Source organism: Ranitomeya variabilis, chromosome 1, assembly GCF_051348905.1.
Source record: "Ranitomeya variabilis isolate aRanVar5 chromosome 1, aRanVar5.hap1, whole genome shotgun sequence".
NCBI classification, from domain to species: domain Eukaryota; kingdom Metazoa; phylum Chordata; class Amphibia; order Anura; family Dendrobatidae; genus Ranitomeya; species Ranitomeya variabilis.
The window spans coordinates 140,513,228-140,540,209 of NC_135232.1; the positions used below are offsets into that span (position 1 = coordinate 140,513,228).

At 41.7% G+C, this 26,982-nt stretch overlaps 1 protein-coding gene across 6 annotated transcripts in view; it reads right to left on the reverse strand.

The window, feature by feature from the left end:
- Window positions 1-26,982, reverse strand: part of MCTP1 (multiple C2 and transmembrane domain containing 1) — a 1,325,457-nt gene that overhangs the window by 802,052 nt on the left and 496,423 nt on the right. For 3 of the 6 annotated variants that reach the window (XM_077289242.1, XM_077289280.1, XM_077289270.1), the window contains exons 4-7: window positions 24,177-24,256; window positions 11,162-11,273; window positions 6,976-7,005; window positions 1,826-1,864 (exon numbers count right to left, since the gene is read on the reverse strand). In XM_077289242.1, coding sequence (XP_077145357.1) covers window positions 1,826-1,864; window positions 6,976-7,005; window positions 11,162-11,273; window positions 24,177-24,256 — 261 coding nt within the window. The remainder of the gene's footprint in view (window positions 1-1,825; window positions 1,865-6,975; window positions 7,006-11,161; window positions 11,274-24,176; window positions 24,257-26,982) is intronic. The other 3 variants (XM_077289252.1, XM_077289288.1, XM_077289260.1) reach the window with 2 other exon arrangements.

Consider the following 26,982-nt stretch of genomic DNA (forward strand, 5'->3'; position numbering starts at 1 on the left):
ATATGTAGTGTGGAGGAACAGGTAGGGACCTGTTCACACAGGAGGTGCAGGAACGGATATGAAATATGAAGGAACAGGTAGGAACCTGTTCACACAAGAGGTGCAGGAAAGGAAACAAGCAGAAAGGAATGAGATATGAAGGAACAGGTTGGGACCTGTTCACACAGGAAGAGAACCGCAAGGCTGCGGATAAGAATGGTAGAGCAGCAAGAGATAGTGTAGCAACAAAAGCTAAGCAGAGCAGAACCGCAAGGAATATGGAGAGGAGTTGCAGCGAGAGGTTTCTGCAGCAAAGCAGAGCGGAGCCACAAGGAATGTGGAGAGGAGCTGCAGCAAGGGATAACTGCAGCAACAGAAGATAAGCAGAGTAGAAAGGAGCAGAACTGTGGAGCAGAGGTAAAGCTACAAAGGTACAGAGCAGGCAGAGCCGCAAGAGTGCGGAGTGTAAGCAGACTGAGAACACGAGGAAAGACACAGCAGGGAAAGAAGCCACAGACAAGGAGACCGAGATAAGACTAAGTTCAGACAAGGAAATGGAACAAGACAAGAAACAAGGACAAAGACACAGGGACCAGGATATTCTGCCTCCTGGAGGGCGGACAACAAGATCAAGGCAATAGCACAGAGAAAAGCCTCCAGAGAGGGAGTAACACAAAGCGAGGCCTGGCAAACTCAGAAGCTAAACACTAACTGAGCTAAAACATTGCACAGGCCCAGACCACTGGGTGGAGCTGCACTATATACTGGAGGCCTCCTGGCAATTGGTCAGGAATAGATTAGACAGATGTACCTGATTCCTATAAGAACCAGAGAGTTCAGGTGCCGCCCCCCTATACACACAGCCATGAAGCTGCAGAGAGCAGAGACACAGAACATGGAGCTGGCATGAAACAGAAACCACATCATGACCTGGAGCAGTGGGTAAGATAGTGTGAGAGATGCGAGGTCATGCCGTGATGCCAGCAGAGTTGTTACATGGAGTGGCCATCTCAGTCTCCTGATCTCAATATCATTGAGCCAAAGTTGTTGTTTTTTTATAAAACATTTTGGTATTATCATTTCTATTCCTTGAAAAAAGGCCAAGAGAGCAAAAGGGTATGTAAACTTTTGAGCACAACTGTATGTGTGCAAGTACATCTATGTATGTGTATATTTGTGTGTATGTATGTGTGTATGGATGTGAATGTGGGTGTTAAAAAAGGAATAAAAGTGTAGCTAAAGGAAAAATGACTCAAACTTTGGCTGCTAATTTACTCGTCTGGCTAATTTTTTGTTTAAGCTGGAAATTCCATTTAATTATCTTTTCCTGCATAGTTGGAAGGAGAATGGGGAAGGTATATTAGCAGTTGTAAAATATTTAATTTATTTACTGTCAAAATGAAACAAATTGATTTATACATCTCAAGGGCTTTTTCACACATCAGTATTTGGTTAGTATTTTGCATCAGTGTTTGTATGTCAAAACTAGGAGTGGAACTTTTAGAGAAAAATTATAATTGAAAGATTCACATCTGTTCTGCGTTTTGGAGACACTCCTGGTTTTGGCATAGAAATACTGATGTTTGAAAAAAGCCTACCTCAACTTTTCCAGGTCCATTTGTCAGTGAAATCCTATTACCAGGGAAATTAGAAATGTACAATATGATGACTGGAAGATCTCTCTAACTTCATATGTAATGAGGAACCTTTTTATTGAATGTCTCTAAGAAGATCTTGAGAATAGTAATAATATACATAGAGACAAATAAAAATGACTTGCATAACCTGTGTGTGTAAACTATCTAATTGCAATGTTGAAATTAACTACCCAACTACCACAATTTACCTTACTTGATCTTTTCCAATTCTTCTTTATAACCATGTTCTGCAAACAAAATATATTGTAGTAATGATTTTTCCAATGAACACCACAACGGCCAGAGGGATCTTCATTCCTTGTTAAGGCCTAATCAGTATAACGTATTCAGGGCAGTTAAAAAGCAATGAACACTGATTACTGTGAGTGAAAAGGCCAAAATGGTCCTCTGAATGATATGTGAAAAAACCTACAGCGTATTATACTATTTAACAAAGGGTTTTAAAGTAACATGCACAGTACCAGTCAAAAGTTTGGACACACCTGCTCATACAATGGTTTTCCTTGTTCTTATTGGAATGTACACATTGTAGATTCAGACTGAAGGCAGCAAAATCACAAAAGAACACATATGGAAACAAGGAGTAAAGAAATATATTGTGAAACAAACCAGAATACCTGTTGTATCATAGACACCTGAGAGTTCCACCCTTTCACTGCGATTATAGCCTTTCACACCTTTGAAATTCTCGAAAGCGACTTCATCAGATAATTTCCCTTAATGGCTTTCCAGCAGTCTTAAAGGAGTTCCCAGATGTGCTGCGCATTTGTTATCTGCTTTTCCTTCACTCTGTGTTCAACTCATCACAAACCCACTGAATTGGGTGGAGCTCAGGTGTTTGTGACGCATCATTCCATCATTTTCTTCTTGGTCGCATAACCCTTACATAGTCTGGAGATGTGCTTTGGATGTTTGTCCCGCTAAGTGCAAACAGAGAGGATGGCAGGTTGTTGCAGAATGCTGTGGTAGCCATTCTGGGTAAGCGTGCCTTGAATTTGAAATAAATCACTAACAGTGTCTCCAGCAAATTACCACCACGCCATCATAACTCCCCCTGCACGCTTTAACATGGGCACCACACATGTATAAACCATTTGCATGCCTTTTATACATCTCACAAAGACATAGAACCAAAATCTCAAACTGTAACTCAACAGACCACAGTACAGATTTGCACTAATCTGATATACAGTCATTGTGTGTCTCTTCTTCTTGTCCGCAGTCTTCAGCAGTGGCTTCTTTGCAGTCTCCTGCAGACTGATGTTGAGTTGTGTCTGATGTCTGTGTATCATTTATAAGGCCTGTTATCTGAGGTGAGGGTAATTTCCAGTTTCTGAGACTGGTGAGTCTGATAAACTTATCCTCTGCAGCATAGGTAATTCTTAGTTTTCCTTTCCTAGGGCAGTCCTCATAAGAGCCAGTTTCAACATAGCGATTGATTGTTTTCATGACTGTAATTGAGGTGACCTTCAAAGTTCTAGCAATTTCTTGATTGATAGACCTAAAGTAATGATGGACTGTCATTTCTCTTTGCTTAGTTGACTGGTTTTTGCAATTTTCTGAACAGCTATGGAATATTATTCAACACTTTACAGGACTGCATACCAGCACTGCCTCTTCAAAACACACCTGATGATCGCAAACACTTTTTGAAGGCAGATGATTCAACAAGTGATACATACCTATTCACTGGAAGCCAAAGCAGTTGATTATCTGATGAAGCTACTAGAGAGAATGGAAAGGGAATGTAAAGCTATAATCACAGTAAAAGTTTGAGAAATCTAAGGTTTAACACTAGTGATGAGCAAACATGCTCGGATAACACGTTTTCCAAGCATGCTCGGGTGATATCCGAGTATCTTGGGTGTGCTTGGATAATATATTTGAGTCTCTGCAGCTCCATGTTTTGCGGCATTAGACAAGCGCTCTTTTTGAAAGGAGGTTCTACTAGTTAGACATATTAGACATATCCAAAACGAGTGCACATTAGTGATGAGCGAGAGTGCTCGATTAAGGTGTTATCTGAGCTTGCTCAAGTGCCAAAAGAGAATCTTCGGCGTGCTTGAATACTACGTTCGAGTCACCGTGGCTGCATGTCTCGCTGCTGTTCGAGAACTGCAACACATGCAGGGATTGCCTGTTTGTTTGGCTATCCCCACATGTATTGCAGCTGTCTACTGCTGCAAAAAATGTAGCAGCAGAGACTCAAATATATTATCCGGGCACGCCCAAGATACTTGGATAACACTCGAGCATGCTCAGATAACACGTTATCCGAGCACGTTCGCTCATCAATATTTAACACGTATTCGGATTTGTTTCATATGTGCTTCTTTACTTATTGTTTCTATATGTTCTCTTGTGGTTTTGCTGCCTTCAGTCTGAATCTACAATATGCACATTCCGCAGGGAAAGAAAACTGTCATACTAACTTAAAGAGTTAAAAGAAAACAACTTTTCTTCCATAGTATCATTTCTTTTCTAGTCTCAGATAGAAGATTAATGAAATATTAAATGCACGCTACTGGTCTTTATAAAGTATTATTTAAAGTTTCTCAATTTAATTTTAATATTAATATTTTTTTACTTTGTTAACTTTTGCATAACTAATAGAAAAACAAATGAATAACTAATATAAAACCTTTTAACAACACTGGAATATCATATAAAGATACAAATGATGGTTTATCCTAATGACATAATCCATTTCTTTATCAGATAACATAAAGTTACTTTTTTTAGTATCAGGAATTGTTAAATTAACTTTTCCAAACAGGAAATTGTATGGAATGAATTTTCCAGTAACCCGCTCTATGTAAAAATAGACTATTGATTTCATTTCTGAATAAAGCTGGCTGCGATGTGTCAATCAGAGTTAGTTGTCAAAACTGTAGTATCTTCTACTGTGTCTGACACATACAAATACTACATAAAAAATGCAGCAAACCACAGTTACCCTGAATATGCCCTTATAGACCAGTACTTGGCGAAACCCTCTGACCGAATGAGGAGAATAGTCATGCATGAATGTACACAGAAAGCAACCACATCACAATGCTTGACTCATTCAGCAAATACAACTGCACTACACAAGTGTACAACACAAACGAACATTGATCCATGCATTGGCACTGGAGGTGTCAAAAGCTTCAAACCTGTTATCAATGTGTTAACTAAGGTTATTGCAAAGGCTACAGTAAAACAGCTTGCTTATAGAAATCTTCGGGGAAAAAAAAGAATGGATGTTTCCAATCTAGACTTATGTTTGCTGTTGCTTCAAAGAGCTCCGTTTTTTGTATCTTTTATCTAGTTAGAAGCCTACATTGTAATGCCCTTTCTAAGTAAAGATACTGCAGCTTATGTCAAGGATAAATCCACAGCTATACAATGTAACCTCCCTATTCAAGCAAGACATTTGATCAGCTCGTCAAGAATGTCTTCTTTCTTCTTGCATAGAGGTGGGATTTCCAGTCACCTTATTGTACTCTGACCATCCTATTCTTCTGGATGAAAGAAATAACTTTAAGTAAAAACTGAACTTTTTTTCATCAGCTACAAAAAAATTTCTATTTCTATACTATGAACATTCATGAAAACTAGAGAAGCTACAATGAATTGTAAAACAATTAAAAACAAAAAATATAGGCAACGTAATCCTAAGTCAAGAAAAGTATTGTTTAGGGGTTTTCTTGCCTTGGATTTCTATTGAATGGTGGATAAGTTGGTACTAAGACCAACAATCCTCTTCCTTCCAATGTATGTCTATGACTACGATTTGCATTCGACTCGTCTTCTATTTAGCTGGGTTTGTTTTACAGAAAACTCCCAACAAAAAAATAGTCATGTAACAGCGACTCACACAAATGATTTTGTCGGTGTGACATGTCTAAGAATTGCTGTCGTATGACACGAGTCGTTATGTGTCTCCAGCCTTATTATGAGTTTAAAACAATTTTTCTTTTTTGAAATTTGGGTGAATTTGCCAATTATTAAAGCCAATGTTACTAACTCCTTGTTATTAAGTATAGACAGGACACAACAAATATTTAGCATTTTGAACAAAGTGTATTCTTCTATGCCTATAAAACATAGGAACCACAATTTGACGACTAATATCACAGTACACCATCCAGAATAAATGTGAAGCCCATTCTTTAAAATTCTACTTTTTTACTTAGATGTGAGGGGTTGTCTGAGATGTTGATTGCATATCTTTAGGATAGGTCAACAATAACTGTTCATTGGGGGTGTGACATCCGGCACCACTACCAATCAGCTATTACCAGTGCTGATGGCAGTCACACATGCCCAATTGTAGAGCTGTACAGCTCCATCAACTGTATATACGAATCAGTAAGTGGTCGATGTGCAGCACTCGGCTGTGGCCACTGTGCAGTTGCGGAGCTGTATAGTTTTGCTCCACAACTGAGCACATCCGGTAGCACCAGAAATAGTTTATTGGCATTGTTCTGGTTGTCACACTCCCACTGAACAGATATTGATGACTTATCCTGTGGATAGGTCATCAATATACAAGTCTTGGACAACACTTTTAACGTTACAGGTCTAAAGCTTAATTTTCTACTTTCTGTCAGATGCAGTGTTCTTTTGAAGATCTTAATGCAATAATTTACAAAGATGTAAAGAGGTTGTCTTCTGAAGAAATTATTGGCTCAAGATATTCCCAGATGAGTTTGGCAAGATGACCTTGAAATGCTCATGGGGCCCAACAGAGTAGCATAAAATATATTTTTTCAAAGCTGTTTATCTTGATCCACTCACCTCAGGATACGTCAAGCCAAAAAGAAAGGTAAGGAAGGAGGACGCATCTATACGCACATTTTAGAGGGAGATTCACTGATCAGAACCACACACTGTGAGCCAGAACGTGACTCCTGATCCCTCCATACATTCCAAAAATGTGAATGGATTTCAGATCATGATTATTACTGAGCAGCTGCCCCATAGGAGCAATGCATGGGGAAAATAGCTGGGATTAGAGAAGATGGACCCATTTAAAAGTGGGTTGTCTAATTAATACAGCCCCTTTAACAGGAATATAATATCTGTCCCATCCCCAGATGACTTGGCAAGGGGCCATCTTATTTCGAAACTGCTAGAAGCCTTCAAAACTGGTCACCAAAAAGCAGGAAAACTTAATAAACTGCAAAGTAAATTTTCATATACGACAGAACATGCATTAGTAGTTGCTAGTGATTTTGTGAAATAATTTCATGCAATGAATTTCACAATGAGACACACATAATCATGCGTTAATGGATTGCAACTTGGCAACAGTGGGAATGGCTATAGACTTTACAGGTTACACGCTGCTTACCGGCTCAGATGACTTGAGCATTGATAAAGGCTGTGAAAAAGGTTAATTTAGTGTTATGGATGACATCAACAATTGTATCATGTTAACTTAAGATCTAGGCTGTGTTTTATCAAACAAGTTCAATATCTCCCTGTAGGACAAGAGTCATGTCACCCACAGCTGGAATCCATCATACATACCAATATATATCGTATACGTTCATATGTATCTGTAGAAGTGTTTTTATATCAGTTGCTCTTAGACATGTGAACAATGGTGTCTGAAGCATTTGTTTCTAAGCAATGGCCACAATGCGTCCCATGAAAACTAACAAAGCTATACAGCTTGTTTCTAAATATAAGTTAGTATCCTTCAACATTCTGAAACAGTCTCCCTCTACCCCTAGGAATGAAAAGAAAGCCTTTTTCACAAGGATATGGTTGACTGCATTTTTGTACCCACTTGAAAAAAAGCGGATGTTGTTGAATACACAAAGGGACTTCATCTTCAATAAAGTCAATGGTCCTGTCAGCAGATCCTCCATTTTTCAGGGCTTCAGGTGAAAGCCCTAACGGAGCCACTGACGTGTGCCAAATGCGTGAACCCATTCTAATGCACAATTTGTATAGACTCAACATTTATTAGAAAGTTGTCTCCTGAAGGTCCTCAACTTCAGAAGCCCTAACCAGCCCCTTCAACAGATATCTACATGTTGTAAGCCAACCATCTATGCCTTCAGAGCAGGGATGGGCATATAGACTATTCAGCTGAACAGGGATCCAGAACAGGTAGGAGGCCACTCTGCCGAGTTTGCATTGCCTCTTGTTATCTTTAAAGCACCACTCCAGAGTTGTTGTTTTTTATTCCAGCGCTGGAGTGGTGCCATTAATCTAAGTTCCCTTTCCCTAGTCTTATACTTGCCAGCTGCCATATTCTGCACCCCTCCGGTCCCACGCCATCCTCTTGTGACCGCAACTTCTGATTGGCCGGAAGTCAGCGGTAACGGTCACAAGCTCTCAATAAAAGTCTAAATGCCACGTTCTGGCCTCATTCTGATTCTCATAGACTTACATTGAGTTGTAACGTCTGACTCGCTCCAGCAAACACTGGACAAATCCAGCAAGTCACAACCTGCAGAAGACTGACTGGTGCCGATAATAGATAATAGAAGAAGAAGGTGGTTGGGAAATATCAAGTATAAGACTAGGCTAGGGGCAGTAAACTTAGGTTAGTGGCACCACTATAGTGCTGAAAAAATGCTGGAGTGGTCCTTTAACCCATATCACCACCCAGGGCTAAGATGGAATTTAATACTAAGCCTTTCTCAGCAGTAGACCGCAAGTGATGTTATCTCCACCGTTTAACAATCCTAGCCACAAGGGATGTTACGATTAAACCACTAACTGCTCTAGACCATCATGGATGTTGTCATTAATATTACATTAATTATTTTTTCATAAAGATAACAGTAAAACATTTTTATTGGTTTAAATATGCGATAATATAAGATACAGCTATGCAGATAAAAGGATGAAGGGTGGCACTCCATCGTCTGTGATCGGTAAAAATTCCTTCAATGATTGCACAAAGGAGACATAGAGATGGGGGAGCGCGGGTCACCGTGTAAACAATGGCCATTTTGTGTTAACACTGTGCTTCAATGGGTTCGTACCTGTCTCCTTTGTGCAATTAATAAAGGACTTTTTAACTGATCACAGACCACAGAGTGCCATCCTTCATCCTTTTATTTGCATTTCTGAATGACCTCATCTGTCAGGGTGTACATGCACCTGTGGGTCTTCGGTGTAAGAAGCAATCAGTCCGCAAGCTGAATCCTATGCTCACATGGAGGTTTGTGATTGTTGTCTAGTGCCGGTTATCCTTCATTACTTGTAAGATTCAGCTATGATTGCAGTAGAAGGCCAACATTCTATTTTTTAAGAAGGTTACCAGCATGTCTGTGTCAGTTCCTGCTGCACCCATTTGACATAGATCACCCATTATCACCCAGTGACAAACACTCCCCTTTGTGGATATCACAAAAAAATCCTTCAGAATATCTGCCTGCCTTAGAGATCAAGCCACAGAGTTACAGTTGCATGTAAAAGTTTGGGCATCACTGGTCAAAATTACTGTTATTGTGAACAGTTAAGCAAATTGAAGATGAAATCATCTCTAAAAGGCCTAAAATTAAAGATGACACATTTCCTTTGTATTTTATGCAAAAGAAGAAAATATATGGAATTTTTTTACATTTTAAAAATTACAAAAAGGAAAATGGGCTGATGCAAAAGTTTGGGCGGCCTTGGAAATGTGTGTGCTCAGATAACTTTGACAAAGGTTTCAGATCTTAATTAGCCTGTTAGGGCTGTGGCATGTTCATGATCATCGTTAGGAAAGGCCAGGTGATGCAAATTTTCCAGCTTTATAAAAACGCAGCCTCCTCTAACCTTTTGCCAAAAAACAGCAGCCATGGGTTCTTCTAAGCAGCTACCTAGCACTACGAAAATGAAAATGATGGAGGCCCGCAAAGCTGGAGAAGGCTATAAGAAGATAGCAAAGCATTTTCAAGTTGCCTTTTTCTCAATTCGAAATGTAAGTAAGAAAGGGCAGTTAACAGGAACACTGGAGGTCAAGATAATGTATGGAAGACCAAGCAAAATTTCAGTGAGACCTGCTCATAGGATGGCTAAAGAGAGGAAAATCAGGACCCACCCTTGACTGCAAAAGACTTTCAAAAAGATTTAGCAGACTCTGGACTTGTGCCAGTTCTACTGTTCAGAGGCACCTGCACAAATATGGCCCTTATGGAAGAGTGATCGGAAGAAAAACTCTCCATAAAATTCTTCATCAGAAGTATGCAAAAGAACATCTAAACAAAAATTATGCATTTTAGGAAACAAGTCCTGTGGACCAATGATGTTAAAATAGAACTCTTTGGCCACAAAGATCAAAGGTATGTGTGGAGAAAAAATGGCACAGAATTTCATGAAAAGAACATGTCGACAACCATTAAGCATGTGGGCTGATCAATCATGCTTTAGGGATGTGATGTAGCCAATGGCACGGGTAACATTTCACAGAAAGAGGAAAGATGGGATTCAATGAAATTTCAACAAATTCTTGATGTGAACATCAAAAAAGTTGAAGTTGAAAAGAGGATGGCTTCTACAAGTGGATAATGATCCTAACACACGTCAAAATCCACAATACACTACCTCAAAAGGTGCAAGCTGAAGGTTTTACAATGGCCCTCACTGTCCACTGATCTGAACATCATTGAAAATCTGTGGCAAGACCTCAAAATAAGTAGTGTATGCAAGACAACCCAGGAATCTCACAGAACTGGAAGAATTTTCCAAGGACAAATGGATGAAAATCCCTCAAACAAGAATTGAAAGACTCTTGTCTGGCTACAAAAAGCGTTTAAAAAAAAAAGCTGTGATACTTTCAAAACTGGGGTGCTACTAGATACTAACCATGCAGGGTGCCCAAACTTATGCATTAGGCCATTTTCCTTTTAGTAATTTTTATAATGTAAAATATGAAAAAATATTTTTTTTTGCCTAAAATAAAAATGAAATGTGTCATCTTAAAGTTTAGTCCTTTTACAGATAATTTCATCTTCAACTTGCTTAACTATTCACAATAACAGTAATTTTGACCAGGGGTGCCCAAACGTTTACATGCTACTGAATCTCGGTTACAATTTAAAGACCAGCTGCACGGTGGCTTGGTGGTTACCAGTAATGCTTTGCAACACTTGGGACCTAAGGACAACATCTGCAAGGAGTTTGTGTACTCCCAATGTCTGCATGGATGTCCCTCCTGGTACTCTGGTTCCTCCCACACTCCAAAGACATACACATAGGAACTTTAAATTGTGAGTCCCAGTAGGGACAGAGATGATACTGTCTGTAAAGCGATGTTGTAGCAGCTTCTCTAGATTCTCCAGATTAGATTATGCTTTTCTTATATAGCATTATCTTATTCCACATAGCTTTACATACATTATCATTAAAAACCATAAGACATACAAGCTGCACATGCATGTACAATGTGTATTCACTCTTTCTGTAATTGTGTAATTCACATTTATTGAATATCAGAACATGTGACGCACATCCTCAAACATCCGCAGCATTATTGGTGAAAGTATGAATGTCTATTATTTGCTCCTAATGATTCCGCTTATAAAGTGACTCACCGTTTCCATGCAGACACTGTCCTTCTGAGATAGGACAACAGATAAATATATCGTTCCCAAGACATGCTCAGGATGCTGTGGATCCTTTAAATTTAATGCAACATCTTTTGAGCTGCAGATACAAAGTAAAGAGATTAATGTGAAGATTGTCAGTAAACACTTGTAATGTTTACTACGGTGGTAGATGACTAATGAAAAGTAATGCGCTATACCTTATATTATATCTATTTTGACATAAATATATATACTTTTTATTTATATATTTTTTTTATTTTGCGCACTGCATGTCAAGCCGAAGCACCGCGACATAAACCAGTATAATTTACCTTGACACATATCAAGCAGTATCCTATAATTGATAGGAATAGTGCAGAGACACCGTACAAATATATATTTAGCCAGCTTGGTCAGCATCTACATCAGCGATATTCAGCTGACACACGCTTATTTTCTCATAGGAGAGGTTTCTTAATTTTATAGTGTGTAGATGATTTTTGGTGACTAATTTGCAATTACACTATAGTCTAAATACCGTGTCCTTCCTGTAGGAAAACCAACACGTTGGGGTCAATTCACCAAAGCTTTTGGGGTTTTCACGCCACCCAGGTCACATGGACGCATTATTATTAGTGATGAGCGAATACACTCGTTACTTGAGATTTCCCGAGCATGCTCGAGTGGTCTCCGAGTATTTTTTAATGCTCGGAGACTTAGGTTTCTGTGCTGCAGCTGAATGATTTACAGCTATTAGCCAGGCTCAGTACATGTGGGGGTTGCCTGGTTGCTAGGGAATCCCCACATGTAATCAAGCAGGCTAGTAGCTGTAAATCATCCAGCTGCAGCAAAGAAAACTTATTCTCCAAGAACTAAAAAATACTCGGAGGACACCCGAGCGTGCTCGGGAAATCTCGAGTGATGAGCATATTCGCTCATCACTAATTATTACATCTGATGTCAGGAAGGGGTTAATAAAACAATACTTTAAGATCATTTAAAATTCCATAAAACTGTATGCTTCATGTATCGCAGGGATTGTCCTAGACAAAGCCATAAGGGCAAAACCCTGCGAGAATGTGATCTTCTATGGATTTGTAAATTATCTTAAATTGTTTTTTTTTTACATATGTATGTGAGTAAAATATAATGGACCCAATAGATCAATCCTTACTGTTTTACATTAGGGATGGATGTCTGCTTGTCTTAGAGAGGTATTAATGTAGGATAAAACCCTCGGATAGTATGCACAGTGGGAGGACTGGATGCCGTTGTATGGTGGTTTATATCGAGACATCTATTTTCTGAGACCCCTGAATATACTATAAGAACACTTGACTCTGTTAGTGAATGGATACGGAAATCTGTATTATCTTGCGTTTTGAGCAGTCCAACATTAGGCTGGGTTCACATTTCGTTGCTGGCGTCCGTTAGACGGACTGCATTACACCGTGGCATAACGCGGTGTTGCGCAGTCCGTTAATGCCGCCATTAATCCCTATGTCGGACGCATCGCTAGTGCACGCCCACAATGGGCATGCGCTAGCGATGTGCCGTCATTGAGTGACGGACCCTGGGACTCGGGCTGCAGCGTTTCCGGGTCCGGCACCGCTAGCGCAGATAGAGCATCTGCTAGCTCTATCTGCGCTAGCGCTAGCAAAATTCGGCACTTGCGTTAACAGCAGCCCTTTAACGCATGTGTCGAACGGGCTGCGGTTAACGCAATGTGAACCTGGCCTTATATTTATTGACTTTACAATGCCAATTTTTTTCAGGCTTTTTGCCTTGTCATATACATGCGTCATCAGAGACTTCATGAGTGTATTTTTTTGCATCATTTATTTATAGTGAATTGTTTTTCCTCTGTACACTTCAATTTTTTTGTGATTTTTTTTTTCTGAAAGCTGTAGCAGAACAGGTGAGTTGCCAAGCTTGTGTGCATTAACATACAATAAGAAGACCATCCACAGAAAAGACCATTTTTGGTGCATTCGTGAATACAGTACAGTGTTTTTACCTTTTCCCTTGTAGTCCTATAAGATATAAGACCACCTTTCTCCCAGTAGTAACAAAAGTTCACTGGGGTCTTGACTAAAATGTATATCCAGCTGCTGGGCTACAATTAATCCTCCTCTGGAGCTAGGTATCTAATTTACTTTGGTCATTTCGTCCCAATGAGTTTTTGATGCTGCATATTTTTGCTGCTTCAAAAACGCAGCATCTTCCAGACCCAGTAAAGTGGATGGGATTTATAGGAATCTCCTGCCCACTGTGCTGATCTGAGGTCCGGGTTTTAAATCCGCATCATTTTAATTTTCTCTTGCGGGTACGCAGAGTTCTCTGTGCGGAATTTCCCACATGTGTTTATTAGATGTGGAAAATCTGCAGGTAAAAACGCACATGCATTTTAGGGCTTTTCTGAGGCAGAAATGCATATAAATGCATGTAGTCTGCACTTAACTATATCAATAAAGTTTTATCAAAGCCAAATACCAGAAAGTATCAAAAGCAAAACAGCTTTATTTACCGCATGGCATACCAAACAGAGACAAAAAAACACAGGGTAAAAAATGCGTTAAAAACGCATGTAAAAATTGCAAGTAACCAAAGGACATAATAGGTGCAGAAATGGTGCGGAAACTCAGTAATATCGAAAATTCACTAAAAGCTCATTGTGAGATCGTGACCTTAATAATTACATTTTGTATATTACTGACCCGGATAAATTAACTCCATTGTGATCTCATTTCATTACATTCATTTTCATGTTGGTGTTTTCAAATTGTGTGTTTTCATGGTAGCTGAGGATAGCCGATTCATCCATAAAATATACTGTACTTTTGTAAATATGGCATACGATTGTTTTTGCAATAGAGCTTTCTAAAAAAGAAGTTAAAGTCTGCATCCCTTGTGGTGTAAGGTGCTTACAGAATAATGTCTGTATGTATACAGGAGGAATAACATTTCATTATATCACTTGTTTCCCACATTTATCACTACTTCCCCCCCCCCCTTGCAGGCTCTATCTCTTAAAGAAGCACTCCTTCTCCTCCCATCAAAGTTTTTATCCTGTTAATATATTGCAGTCATCAGATTATATAGCACTGTGTACTTACAATTACTCATTTTGCCTTTCTACCCAGCCAATTCTTCTGCTTTCCATTAGGTCTATGATATCAGATGATTAAAAACTGATTCCTTCTAAGTATAAACAGGAAGTAAATTCTCCCTGTATGAGCCATGAGTGACTGCAAAAGTCCCTGGCAGGGCGAAGGGTGGAGCAACTGGGTCAGGAGTTGAAGAGGGGAATTATTTCTGCAGGGAAAAGAGACTTCCTGCCATGTTGGTGATTTGCACGCCTTCCCAGCGCCGTCCTACTCACTGCATTCACTGCTGTGCGCCTTCCTATGTCAGGCCATTGTACTGAACTGCATCTTGCAGCATTCCCAGTACTGTTGCATCCTCATGTGTCTCTACCTGGCTTTATCGAGGCGCAGTCAGACTCTGCAGGAACTTAATATGATAAACACAACGCACCAGCCCATTTCCATTAAACTAAAGTTGGGCAACACTCCAAAATTATTATAAACATACTGACTGTAAAGTTATTAAACTGTACTCGGTTATGAAGCGTTTTGTTAATTTAAGAAAAACCTTTATTGACACAAACAATACACACAATTAAAATCAGTGCCTCAAAATCAGAGCAAAATCACATTATAGAGGCCAGTAGAGAAAACAGCAGATATACAGGCAAAACCAGTTGCTTTTTCAACTGTACATATATTAATCAATGTTATAGCAATTCCTTTTAATTGTTAAAGGCAATCCTTTTGTAAAATTTTAAAGTGACAGTGCAAAAATAGTGGCTGAACAGGCCATACCACAAAAAGGTGCAAGCGTGTACTATTCCTAGATAAATGTTACTATAAAGCCACAAGTATCCAAAACCAGAGGAAATCTATATTTCTCGCCTATATAAGGCAATTGACCACTCCTGGATACTCAAGGCAGAACCACTAGGCATAAAAAGCCCATACAGTCATATGAAAAAGTTTGGGCACCCCTATTAATCTTAAGCTTAATGTTTTATAAAAAATTGTTTTTTTTTGCAACAGCTATTTCAGTTTCATATATCTAATAACTGTTGGACACAGTAATGTTTCTGCCTTGAAATGAGGTTTATTGTGCTAACAGAAAATGTGCAATCTGCATTCAAACAAAATTTGACAGGTGCATAAGTATGGGCACCCTTATCATTTTCTTGTTTTAAATACTGCTACCTACTTTTTACAGACTTACTAAAGCACTTTTTTTGGTTTTGTAACCTCATTGAGCTCTGAACTTCATAGCTAGGTGTATGCAATCATGAGAAAAGCTACTTAAAGTGGCCACTTGCAAGTTGTTCTCCTGTTTGAATCTCCTCCGAAGAGTGGCATCATGGGCTCCTCAAAACAACTGTCAAATGATCTGAAAACAAAGATTATTCAACATAGTTGTTCAGGGGAAGGATACAAAAAGCTGTCTCAGAGGTTTAACCTGTCAATTTCCACTGTGAGGAACATAGTAAGGAAATGGAAGAACACAGGTACAGTTCTTGTTAAGGCCAGAAGTGGCAGGCTAAGAAAAACATCAGAAAGGCAGAGAAGAAGAATGGTGACATCAGTCAAGGACAATCCTCAGACCACCTCCAGAGAGCTGCAGCATCAACTTGCTGCAGATGGTGTCACTGTGCATCGGTCAACTATACAGCACACTTTGCACAATGAGAAGCTGTATGGGAGAGTGATGCGAAAGAAGCCGTTTCTGCAAGCACGCCACAAACAGAGTCAGCTGAGGTATGCAAAAGCACATTTGGAGAAGCCAATTTATTTTTGGAAGAAGGTCCTGTTGACTCATGAAACCAAGATTGAGTTGTTTGGTAATACAAAAAGGCTTTATGCATGGCGGCAAAAAACACAGTGCGTTGTATAGTTGACCGATGCACAGTGACACCATCTGCAGCAAGTTGATGCTGCAGCTGTCTGGAGATGGTCTGAGGATTGTCCTTGACTGATCTCACCATTCTTCTTCTCTGCCTTTCTGATGTTTTTCTTGGCCTGCCACTTCTGGCATTAACAAGAACTGTACCTGTGTTCTTCCATTTCCTTACTATGTTCCTCACAGTGGAAATTGACAGGTTAAACCTCTGAGACAGCTTTTTGTATCCTTCCCCTGAACAACTATGTTGAATAATCTTTGTTTTCAGATCATTTGACAGTTGTTTTGAGGAGCCCATGATGCCACTCTTCAGAGGAGATTCAAACAGGAGAACAACTTGCAAGTGGCCACTTTAAGTAGCTTTTCTCATGATTGCATACACCTAGCTATGAAGTTCAAAACTCAATGAGGTTACAAAACCAAAAAAAGTGCTTTAGTAAGTCAGTAAAAAGTAGGTAGGAGTATTTAAAACAAGAAAATGATAAGGGTGCCCATACTTATGCACCTGTCAAATTTTGTTTGAATGCAGATTGCACATTTTCTGTTAGTACACTAAACCTCATTTCAAGGCAGAAACATTACTGTGTCCAACAGTTATTAGATATATGAAACTGAAATAGCTGTTGCAAAAAAAACAATTTTTATAAAACATTAAGCTTAAGATTAATAGGGGTGCCCAAACTTTTTCATATGACTGTATGTCCTGCAACTTCCATGTGATCGGTAAACCACAGGACTTTGCTGGCTTGCTGGTTGTTGTTGTCATGGGTGTAATCACCCCAACCCTGGAGACACACACCGCCCCAGGTTACAACCCATGGGACTATTGCACCTCACGTCGGCCACTTGAACGCCACATAAAACATATGACTATGCGCAGGGCCGGACTGGCCATAGGGCACTTCTGGCAAATGCCAGAAGGGCCGGTGCCAGTGGTGGGCCGCTCAATCCGCCGCCCCCGCCGTCGCATTCAACTATACCGGCGTATAGACGCCGGTACAGTTGAATGCAATGATGGAGGAGAGAGCGTCTACAGACGCTCCTCTCCCATCATTCCCCGCTCTGCCTCTGACACTGCGGGTGCGCGATGATGTCATATCATCGCGCACCTGCTGTGTCCCGGGCAGACTGCACGCTGCTGAGACAGGAGCAGGAACCAGGAAGCAACGCTGGGCACGAGGAGAGGTGAGGAGAGTTTGTTTTTTTTCTGGACTGTGGGGCCATTCTCGGAGGAGGTGAGGGGAGGAAGAGAAGAGATGTGGGCTGTATATAGTTCTCTGTGGGCTGTGCTCTGTGCTGTATACTGCTGTGGGCTGTATATAGTTCTCTGTGGGCTGTGCTCTGTGCTGTATATAGTTCTCTGTGGGCTGTGCTCTGTGCTGTATACTGCTGTGGGCTGTATATAGTTCTCTGTGGGCTGTGCTCTGTGCTGTATACTACTGTGGGCTGTATATAGTTCTCTGTGGGCTGTGCTCTGTGCTGTATACTACTGTGGGCTGTATATAGTTCTCTGTGGGCTGTGCTCTGTGCTGTATACTGTGGGCTGTATATAGTTCTCTGTGGGCTGTGCTCTGTGCTGTATACTGCTGTGGGCTGTATATAGTTCTCTGTGGGCTGTGCTCTGTGCTGTATACTACTGTGGGCTGTATATAGTTCTCTGTGGGCTGTGCTCTGTGCTGTATACTGTGGGCTGTATATAGTTCTCTGTGGGCTGTGCTCTGTGCTGTATACTGCTGTGGGCTGTATATAGTTCTCTGTGGGCTGTGCTCTGTGCTGTATACTGCTGTGGGCTATATATAGTTCTCTGTGGGCTGTGCTCTGTGCTGTATACTACTGTGGGCTGTATATAGTTCTCTGTGGGCTGTGCTCTGTGCTGTATACTACTGTGGGCTGTATATAGCTCTCTGTGGGCTGTATATAGTTCTCTGGGCTGTGCTCTGTGCTGTATACTACTGTGGGCTGTATATAGTACTCTGTGGGCTGTGCTCTGTGCTGTATACTACTGTGTGCTCTGTGCTATATATAGTTCTCTGTGGGCTGTGCTCTGTGCTGTATACTACTGTGGGCTGTATATAGTTCTCTGTGGGCTGTGCTCTGTGCTGTATACTGTGGGCTGTATATAGTTCTCTGTGGGCTGTGCTCTGTGCTGTATACTGCTGTGGGCTGTATATAGTTCTCTGTGGGCTGTGCTCTGTGCTGTATACTACTGTGGGCTGTATATAGTTCTCTGTGGGCTGTGCTCTGTGCTGTATACTGTGGGCTGTATATAGTTCTCTGTGGGCTGTGCTCTGTGCTGTATACTGCTGTGGGCTATATATAGTTCTCTGTGGGCTGTGCTCTGTGCTGTATACTGCTGTGGGCTATATATAGTTCTCTGTGGGCTGTGCTCTGTGCTGTATACTACTGTGGGCTGTATATAGTTCTCTGTGGGCTGTGCTCTGTGCTGTATACTACTGTGGGCTGTATATAGCTCTCTGTGGGCTGTATATAGTTCTCTGGGCTGTGCTCTGTGCTGTATACTACTGTGGGCTGTATATAGTACTCTGTGGGCTGTGCTCTGTGCTGTATACTACTGTGTGCTCTGTGCTATATATAGTTCTCTGTGGGCTGTGCTCTGTGCTGTATACTACTGTGGGCTGTATATAGTACTCTGTGGGCTGTGCTCTGTGCTGTATACTGCTGTGGGCTGTATATAGCTCTCTGTGGGCTGTGCTCTGTGCTGTATACTACTGTGTGCTCTGTGCTATATATAGTTCTCTGTGGGCTGTGCTCTGTGCTGTATACTGCTGTGGGCTGTATATAGCTCTCTGTGGGCTGTGCTCTGTGCTGTATACTACTGTGTGCTCTGTGCTATATATAGTTCTCTGTGGGCTGTGCTCTGTGCTGTATACTGCTGTGGGCTATATATAGTTCTCTGTGGGCTGTGCTCTGTGCTGTATACTACTGTGGGCTGTATATAGTTCTCTGTGGGCTGTGCTCTGTGCTGTATACTACTGTGGGCTGTATATAGCTCTCTGTGGGCTGTATATAGTTCTCTGGGCTGTGCTCTGTGCTGTATACTACTGTGGGCTGTATATAGTACTCTGTGGGCTGTGCTCTGTGCTGTATACTACTGTGTGCTCTGTGCTATATATAGTTCTCTGTGGGCTGTGCTCTGCTGTATACTACTGTGGGCTGTATATAGTACTCTGGGCTGTGCTCTGTGCTGTATACTGCTGTGGGCTGTATATAGCTCTCTGTGGGCTGTGCTCTGTGCTGTATACTACTGTGTGCTCTGTGCTATATATAGTTCTCTGTGGGCTGTGCTCTGTGCTGTATACTGCTGTGGGCTGTATATAGCTCTCTGTGGGCTGTGCTCTGTGCTGTATACTACTGTGTGCTCTGTGCTATATATAGTTCTCTGTGGGCTGTGCTCTGTGCTGTATACTGCTGTGGGCTGTATATAGTTCTCTGTGGGCTGTGCTCTGTGCTGTATACTACTGTGGGCTGTATATAGCTCTCTGTGGGCTGTGCTCTGTGCTGTATACTACTGTGGGCTGTATATAGTTATCTGTGGGCTGTGCTCTGTGCTGTATGCTACTGTGGGCTGTATATAGTTCTCTGTGGGCTGTGCTCTGTGCTGTATATAGTTCTCTGTGGGCTGTGCTCTGTGCTGTATACTACTGTGGGCTGTATATAGTTCTCTGTGGGCTGTGCTCTGTGCTGTATACTACTGTGTGCTGTATATAGTTCTCTGTGGGCTGTGCTGTATATAGTACTCTGTGGGCTGTGCTGTATATAGTACTCTGTGGGCTGTGCTGTATATAGTACTCTGTGGGCTGTGCTGTATATAGTACTCTGTGGGCTGTGCTGTGTATAGTACTCTGTGGGCTGTGCTGTATATAGTACTCTGTGGGCTGTGCTGTATATAGTACTCTGTGGTCTGTGCTTTATATAGTACTCTCTGGGCTGTGCTGTATATAGTACTCTCTGGGCTGTGCTTTATATAGTACTCTGGGCTGTGCTGTATATAGTACTCTGGGCTGTGCTTTATATAGTTCTCTGTGGGCTGTGCTGTATATAGTTCTCTGTGGGCTGTGCTGTATATAGTTCTCTGTGGGCTGTGCTGTATATATTACTTTGTGGGCTGTGCTGTATATATTACTTTGTGGGCTGTGCTGTATATATTACTCTGTGGGCTGTGCTGTATACTACTGTGTGGACTGTGCTGTATACTTCTACGTGGGCTGTGCTGTATACTACTGTGTGGTCTGTGCTGTATACTACTGTGTGGTCTGTGCTGAATACTGCTGTGTGGGCTGTGTTATCTACTATGCGAGCTGTGCTATAGTATGCAGGCTGTGCTGTATACTATGCGGTTTGTGCTATATAATATGCGGGCTTTGCTATATACTATGGGGAGTATATTATATTCTATGGGGGAGGCCATGTTATGTACTATGTGGCTGTGTTATATACTATTGTGGGGGTATATTATATTCTATGGGGGAGGCTGCGTTATATACTATCAGGGGCTGCATTATATTCTATGGGGGGCTACATTATATATTATGGGGAGGTGGGCTGTATTATATTCTATGGGGGTTACATACTCTGGGGTGGCTGCATTATACTCTGTGGGGTGGCTGCATTATACTCTGGGGTGGCTGCATTATACTCTGGGGTGGCTGCATTATACTATATGTGGGCTGCATTATACTGTATCGAGGACTATGGGGAATACGTTATACTATATGAAGAACTATGGGGTGCATTATACTATGGGAAGTGAATTGTACTACATGGATGACTGTGGCGGTGCATTATACTATATGGAGCACTATGAGGATTGTATTATGCTATATGGAGGACTATGAGGATTGTATTATGCTATATGGAGGACTATGAGGAGTGTATTATACTATGTGGAGGACTGAGCAGTGTATTTTAATATATGGAGGACTATAGGGAGTGTTATACTATATGGAGGACTATGGAGCACATTATAATATATGGAGGACTATGGGGTGTATTTTACTAAACAAGTAAAATGCTGCATATTCGGATTGTTTTTGCTGGAACAAAAAGCCTTGTTGTCAGCAGCACATTGCCAGTGTAAACTGTAGATGTGCTGCTGAAAACATGATACTGTATGGTGATCTATTAGTGATCGTTCTGTCTCATCATTATTCCTCAGCTGGTGGAAAAAGGCCGGGAAACAAGCGTTGAACAACTTCAGTATTGTTGATCAAACTCGTTTAGCGGCCTGAACTCAGCGCACGTAAATACAACAGAAAGGCTTCTGTGTGATGTGCAATATGTTAGCATTTGGGGACCCATTTTAAACTTTGCCTAGGGCCCCACTTTGCCTAAAACCGGCCCTGCCTACAAGTGTACAAAGATATTATACAGTCACCATGTGACAAGTGGGCCTGTGTAACTTCAAATGCCAGGGCTGAATTTTAGTCCCAGTCCGGCCCTGACTATGCGAGACATGAATACTGTATATAAACCGCTCGGTACATATTACCTGACTTCTACTGCCGTTCCCTTGCCTCGTGGCACGCTAGACCTCAGCTACCCCGACGCGCGTTTCGCATCTGCTTCCTCCTGGGGGCGTGTCTACAGCCGGGCACCATAGTATTCTTAAGATGTAAAGAGACCAATCAGGTTCTGCACCCGGGGATTCCGCCGGCACGTCACACATTGACAACACCCTCCCACCAACCAATCGGAATACATGCATGGGGCTGCCCTGGCATGTCACCCAAAGGCCACGCCTGTTCGTTAGCCTAAACACTCCCACTTTTGGTGCGTCATGACCCAACCACGCCTACAACCCATTCCCACCAGTCAGCATAGGTAAGCTCCATACTGCGGCACCCAGTAAGGGGATCCACATCCCGGAGTGACAGGTCATTGTGACCCCAATTTCAACCCCGAGGCAGTAGGTCATAAAGACCCCTCATCCCCGTGCCACATCTCAGAGCCCCGTCGTGTCAGACCGATGGAGGCCGTGGCGTCAACCAAACATGGAGTAGGACACTGCGCATGACACAGGTGATAGATAGTTGGATATACAAACCACCACCAGGGAAAAGGAATGGGAGGCACACAGACACACTAAGGACCGCACAGTGGATGAAGAGGAGCGCCTGGAACCTGCAGGAAGAGGTACCAGCAAGCACCATTGCCCTAGTGCGATCCCCACAAAAGAGCATACATCGACCAGGTAAGTACCCAGAGGCAACAGTCACTCCAACAACATAAATCCATTGTTGAATCCATCATGGTCACCTCGGTCACCCCCCTGTGCCGTCCCAAAGCAACCAATTAATAACGCCCTATTGTAAGCGGTATACAGTACTACTAGCCGGGGCCGACACTCATGGCAAATACTGTGTCCACATGCAACCCCCAAATATATAGGGGTGCAGGAATTCAACCTGCTGTGTCCTGCAGAGTTTTGCTTCCCTGGCCTACCCCCTGCCAGCAAGGCACATACAGTATCAGGCAGCTACTCCCTCTGCACCTTACCTGAGTTAAGGTTCTGTTCAAGTCTCCAGTTTCCTATCTAGGTGCATTCTTGTTTGACACTCCTGTTGCTGACCCGGCTTGTTCACCCTGTCTGATCTCTCCACTCCTGACCCCGGCTTCGTATTTTGATTAATGCTGCCTGCCCTGACCTCAGACTGTCTGACTACATCTCTGTCTTCATCCTCTGTGCCTCTGACCCGTTGGTCAGCTCCTGCAGGTTTGGGCACTGCCCTGGAGTGGCGCTGAGTGACTACCCTAACGGCCAAAGCCTATCATCCGAGGCACTAGTGAAGACAAGGTGGTCACTTAGAGTAACGCCCCTTCATGGTAAGCCCGGCCAGTGGCTGGCGCAGTGGGTTCATATCCACCGCTATCACACTTCCTGTTTCTGCATAGAGCAGAGAAAAAAGAATTACGGTAGGTGGGTAGAAAGGCAAAATGAGCAATTGTGAGTACACAGTGCGATATAATACGATGATTCCAATATATTAAGAGGATGAAAACTTTGATGGAAGTGACTGAGCTATTATGTGGAGTTTAGCTACTATAGCTTCCATACACAGACATGATATACGAGACATGAGGGATTCCTGCTTCCGTGTCTTTATGTAGAACGTTATTCAGTTTGGAAAAACAAAGGCTTAGGGGAGATTTTATTACAAAGACATGAGGGGAGAGTACAGAGATCTTTCTAATGAACTTTTTACACCTGGGCCTATGATGACAAAGGGGCTTCCTCTATATTTAAAGGAAAGAAGGTTTGATCATTATCACAGACAGCGATTCTTTACTACTCTGAGCAGTGAGATTATGGAACTGTCTACCACAATACGTTGTAATGGTTGATTTAATACAAAAGCACCAGCAGCACCTGGATGCCTTTCTTGATAAACATAATATTATAGATAATGGGTATTGACTAGTGTGATTGCTGTATGTGAATTCAGGAATGACTTTTCCCCTTATAAGGAGCTTTTAGAGTCTGCCCCAAGGGGTCTTTACCTTCCTCTGGGTCAACACGTTAGGCTATAGGTTGAACTCAATGGACTCAAACTTAAAAACTATAAAACCATGATTAAATCAGGAATATCATGAAAGACATTATACAGCAGGACTCAGCAGTGTAGCTGCGAAGTCAGCTAAGGACTGATATAAATAATTACTAGAAAGAAGCAACACTACCCCTCTGGCTCTCTTTCCCACTCTACTCCTCTCTTCTTCCTCCTTACTACCCTTTTAAATGACTTATATAGGGAGTTGTAACAAGATGCTTCGGTTGGCAGGTAGCATTTTCAGTTTTTCACAGCGAGGGATCAGTTCAGGGGGCAGGGGAATTAAAAATATCTCATAAGTGAAGAAAGAGACATATTTATTTGATATGCTATACAGAAAAGTGTTTTATACTTGCTTTACTGTTAGGGGAAGGTGAAGATGAAGAGGATGAGTATAATTATTGTTCGTCTACACTAAAACGACTGGGAGAGTCAAGTTTTTTCCCTGATATATCAAAGTACAGTTCACTTACCTTTGTATTTCCAGTGTTGTAAGATCAAGAAAAGCAGACCCCATAAAGTCATCTTGAAGTCCAAAGTCATAATCAAATACCTAAAAATATAATAATTAACAATTGTTTAGCAGTGGCTGAAAAAAAGAAGAAGGTATGAAGCACCATACATCAGATGTTACAGTAAGCTCTTCAATTCATGAATAATTAAAACAGAAGCAACTTTGCAAATATTCCAGATTTTTTGTCAACAGCTTCTGTGCAGGCCTATGCGTCTCCATGGTAACAGACAACAAACAAATCATGTGTAGTCTTGACCTGCCTTCCTATTGTGATCTAGTAAATACAAAACAGCACAAGTAGTAACAGCATGCAGAAATATTATGAGTCCGTTTATTCACAACAACTATGCAATCAAGATTTCAGCTAAAAGCCTTTCTTAAAGGGAATCTGTCACAAGGATTTTGTCACCACATCTAAAAGTAACAATGTATAGACAGAGATCCTAATTTCAGTGATGTGTAACTTGGCTGCTTGTTGTAGTTTTGATAAAATAACAGTTTTATCAGCAGAGTATTATCACTAGAGGACTAGTAAACCTGCTGCCATGTAGTCCTCCATATTTATGAACTCTGTATAACCCCGCCCACACCACTGATTGGCAACTTTCTGCCTATGCACAGTGTACACATAATGCTGCCAACGCTATTGCATTGCTGGCGTCCCTGCATGTTTCCTCTCTCTCCTCCTGGCAGGGATGCCGACATACTGCCACAGCCACTCGGCTGCGTCTCCCTGTCCTACTGCAGTTTCCTGCTATAGGCCTGCACATGCATGGGTCTTCCTGTGACACGCTTTGTGTGTGCGCATGCTCACTTCGCACTCTGAATCTGCCCCCAGCTGAGAGGCATCTAGTATTTAAGGCATGCTACCTTGTAGGGTGGTGCCTGGACAATGCCCTCTTTGTGTTTGAGATTTTATCTCTGTTAGTTGTCAGGTCCCTGAACCTATTTCTGTACAGGTCCCTGAACCTATTCTGTTAGAATATGAAACCTGTAGTTGATCCTGCCTAGTCTGAACCTGAGCCTGAACCCATTTGGTGAAACTGCTCCGGTGATACTTGAACATAAAACTGCTTGGCGGTACATAAACCCGAGACCACTCCGGAGGTACCTGAACCTGAAGCCGCACTGGTGGTAACTGAACCTGAAACTGTTCCTGTGGTAACTGAACCTGAAACTGCTCCTGTGGTAACTGAACCTGAAACTGCTCCTGTGGTAACTGAACCTGAAACTGCTCCTGTGGTAACTGAACCTGAAACTGCTCCTGTGGTAACTGAACCTGAAACTGCTCCTGTGGTAACTGAACCTGAAACTGCTCCTGTGGTAACTGAACCTGAAACTGCTCCTGTGGTAACTGAACCTGAAACTGCTCCTGTGGTAACTGAACCTGAAACTGCTCCTGTGGTAACTGAACCTGAAACTGCTCCCACAGCACTTGAACCTGAAACTGCTACAGCGGTACCTGAATCTCAAAACGCTCTGGTGGTAGCTGAACCCGAGACCACAGCAGAGGTACCCGAACCTGCACCAGTGTCCATCCTGTCAAGTGTTCCAGGATCCGCATTGTCTGAACCTGCACAGTATCCAGTCCCGGCTTGGACTCCAAGTCTGTGTCTGTGATCCTGACCCTTGGGGTCATCTGCCACAGTACCAGGGACTGCCCTTGGAGTGGTACCTGGCGGCCACCTACAGCTCAAGCCTAACTCCACCATCAGAAGCTCTAGCAAAAAGCAGGTGATCGCTTAGCCACACTACTAACTAGGGTAAGCCGGGACCGTGGCACCGTGGGTCCACGATCCACATGTGTAACAACTATAACAAGCAGCCCAGTTAGTGATACAGTATATCTTAAACTTTTTTAATATCATGTTACTTTTCATTACCCATAATTCCTTGTGTATTTGTAATTACACAATTTTTCCAATAAAACCACTCTATATCAGACTTGCATGCAATTAATGACCTAATAAAACCCTTTCTATTTCAGTCTGGAGGCCGCATATATTGTTGCTGCAGATTTTTAATTTCTTTTGCATCAGATGTATTTTAGAGCTCATGCATATGACCATATAATCGGGAACCTTTATTATTGTCCAAGTGTGGTCTGAGAGAACTTGGACCCATTTAAGGCAGTGCCTATGGCTGATTTTCCACTAGGACCAATGAAAGCTCCAGTACTGACCCACAAGGCGACAAGCACTACTGAGCTGCACACGGAGAGTGTCAGGTCCACAAATTACAATTGCATCTGACCCGACTTGCAATACAGCCGTCTGATGTGCGTGCTATTTGTACAGTATCTGGGGCTACCAGTCGTCTGTAAATTAATATATGGTGAAAGCTATAGACATATATCACTTTTCATGTTTGTTTGTTTACCAATGTTTCTGGAAAAATAATTAATTTAATAAATAAAATACGGTTGTCTGTGAATTTGTTTCAGAGAAGAAGAAGAAAAAACTAATTAATAACCCTTATTGTGCAGATTCAAATTTGTAAAATATTTTTATAAAAAGTTTTTTTTTTTAGTGAAATTGTTACCCCCTCTGTTGCTCCATAGTAATTACTTTGGGGACAAATACTTTGTTACAAGTATCCACGAAAATGCATTACCAACATTAGTCGCTGACTATCCAAATTACCATGTCCTTTAGATGCTACTATCGTAAAGTTCAGATAATTGTCAGAGTGTCTAAAATTGTTTTTTTCCCCTAATACTGAACACTTTGTATCATGTAACTTGCATCAGTGAATGAAAGTGCCCC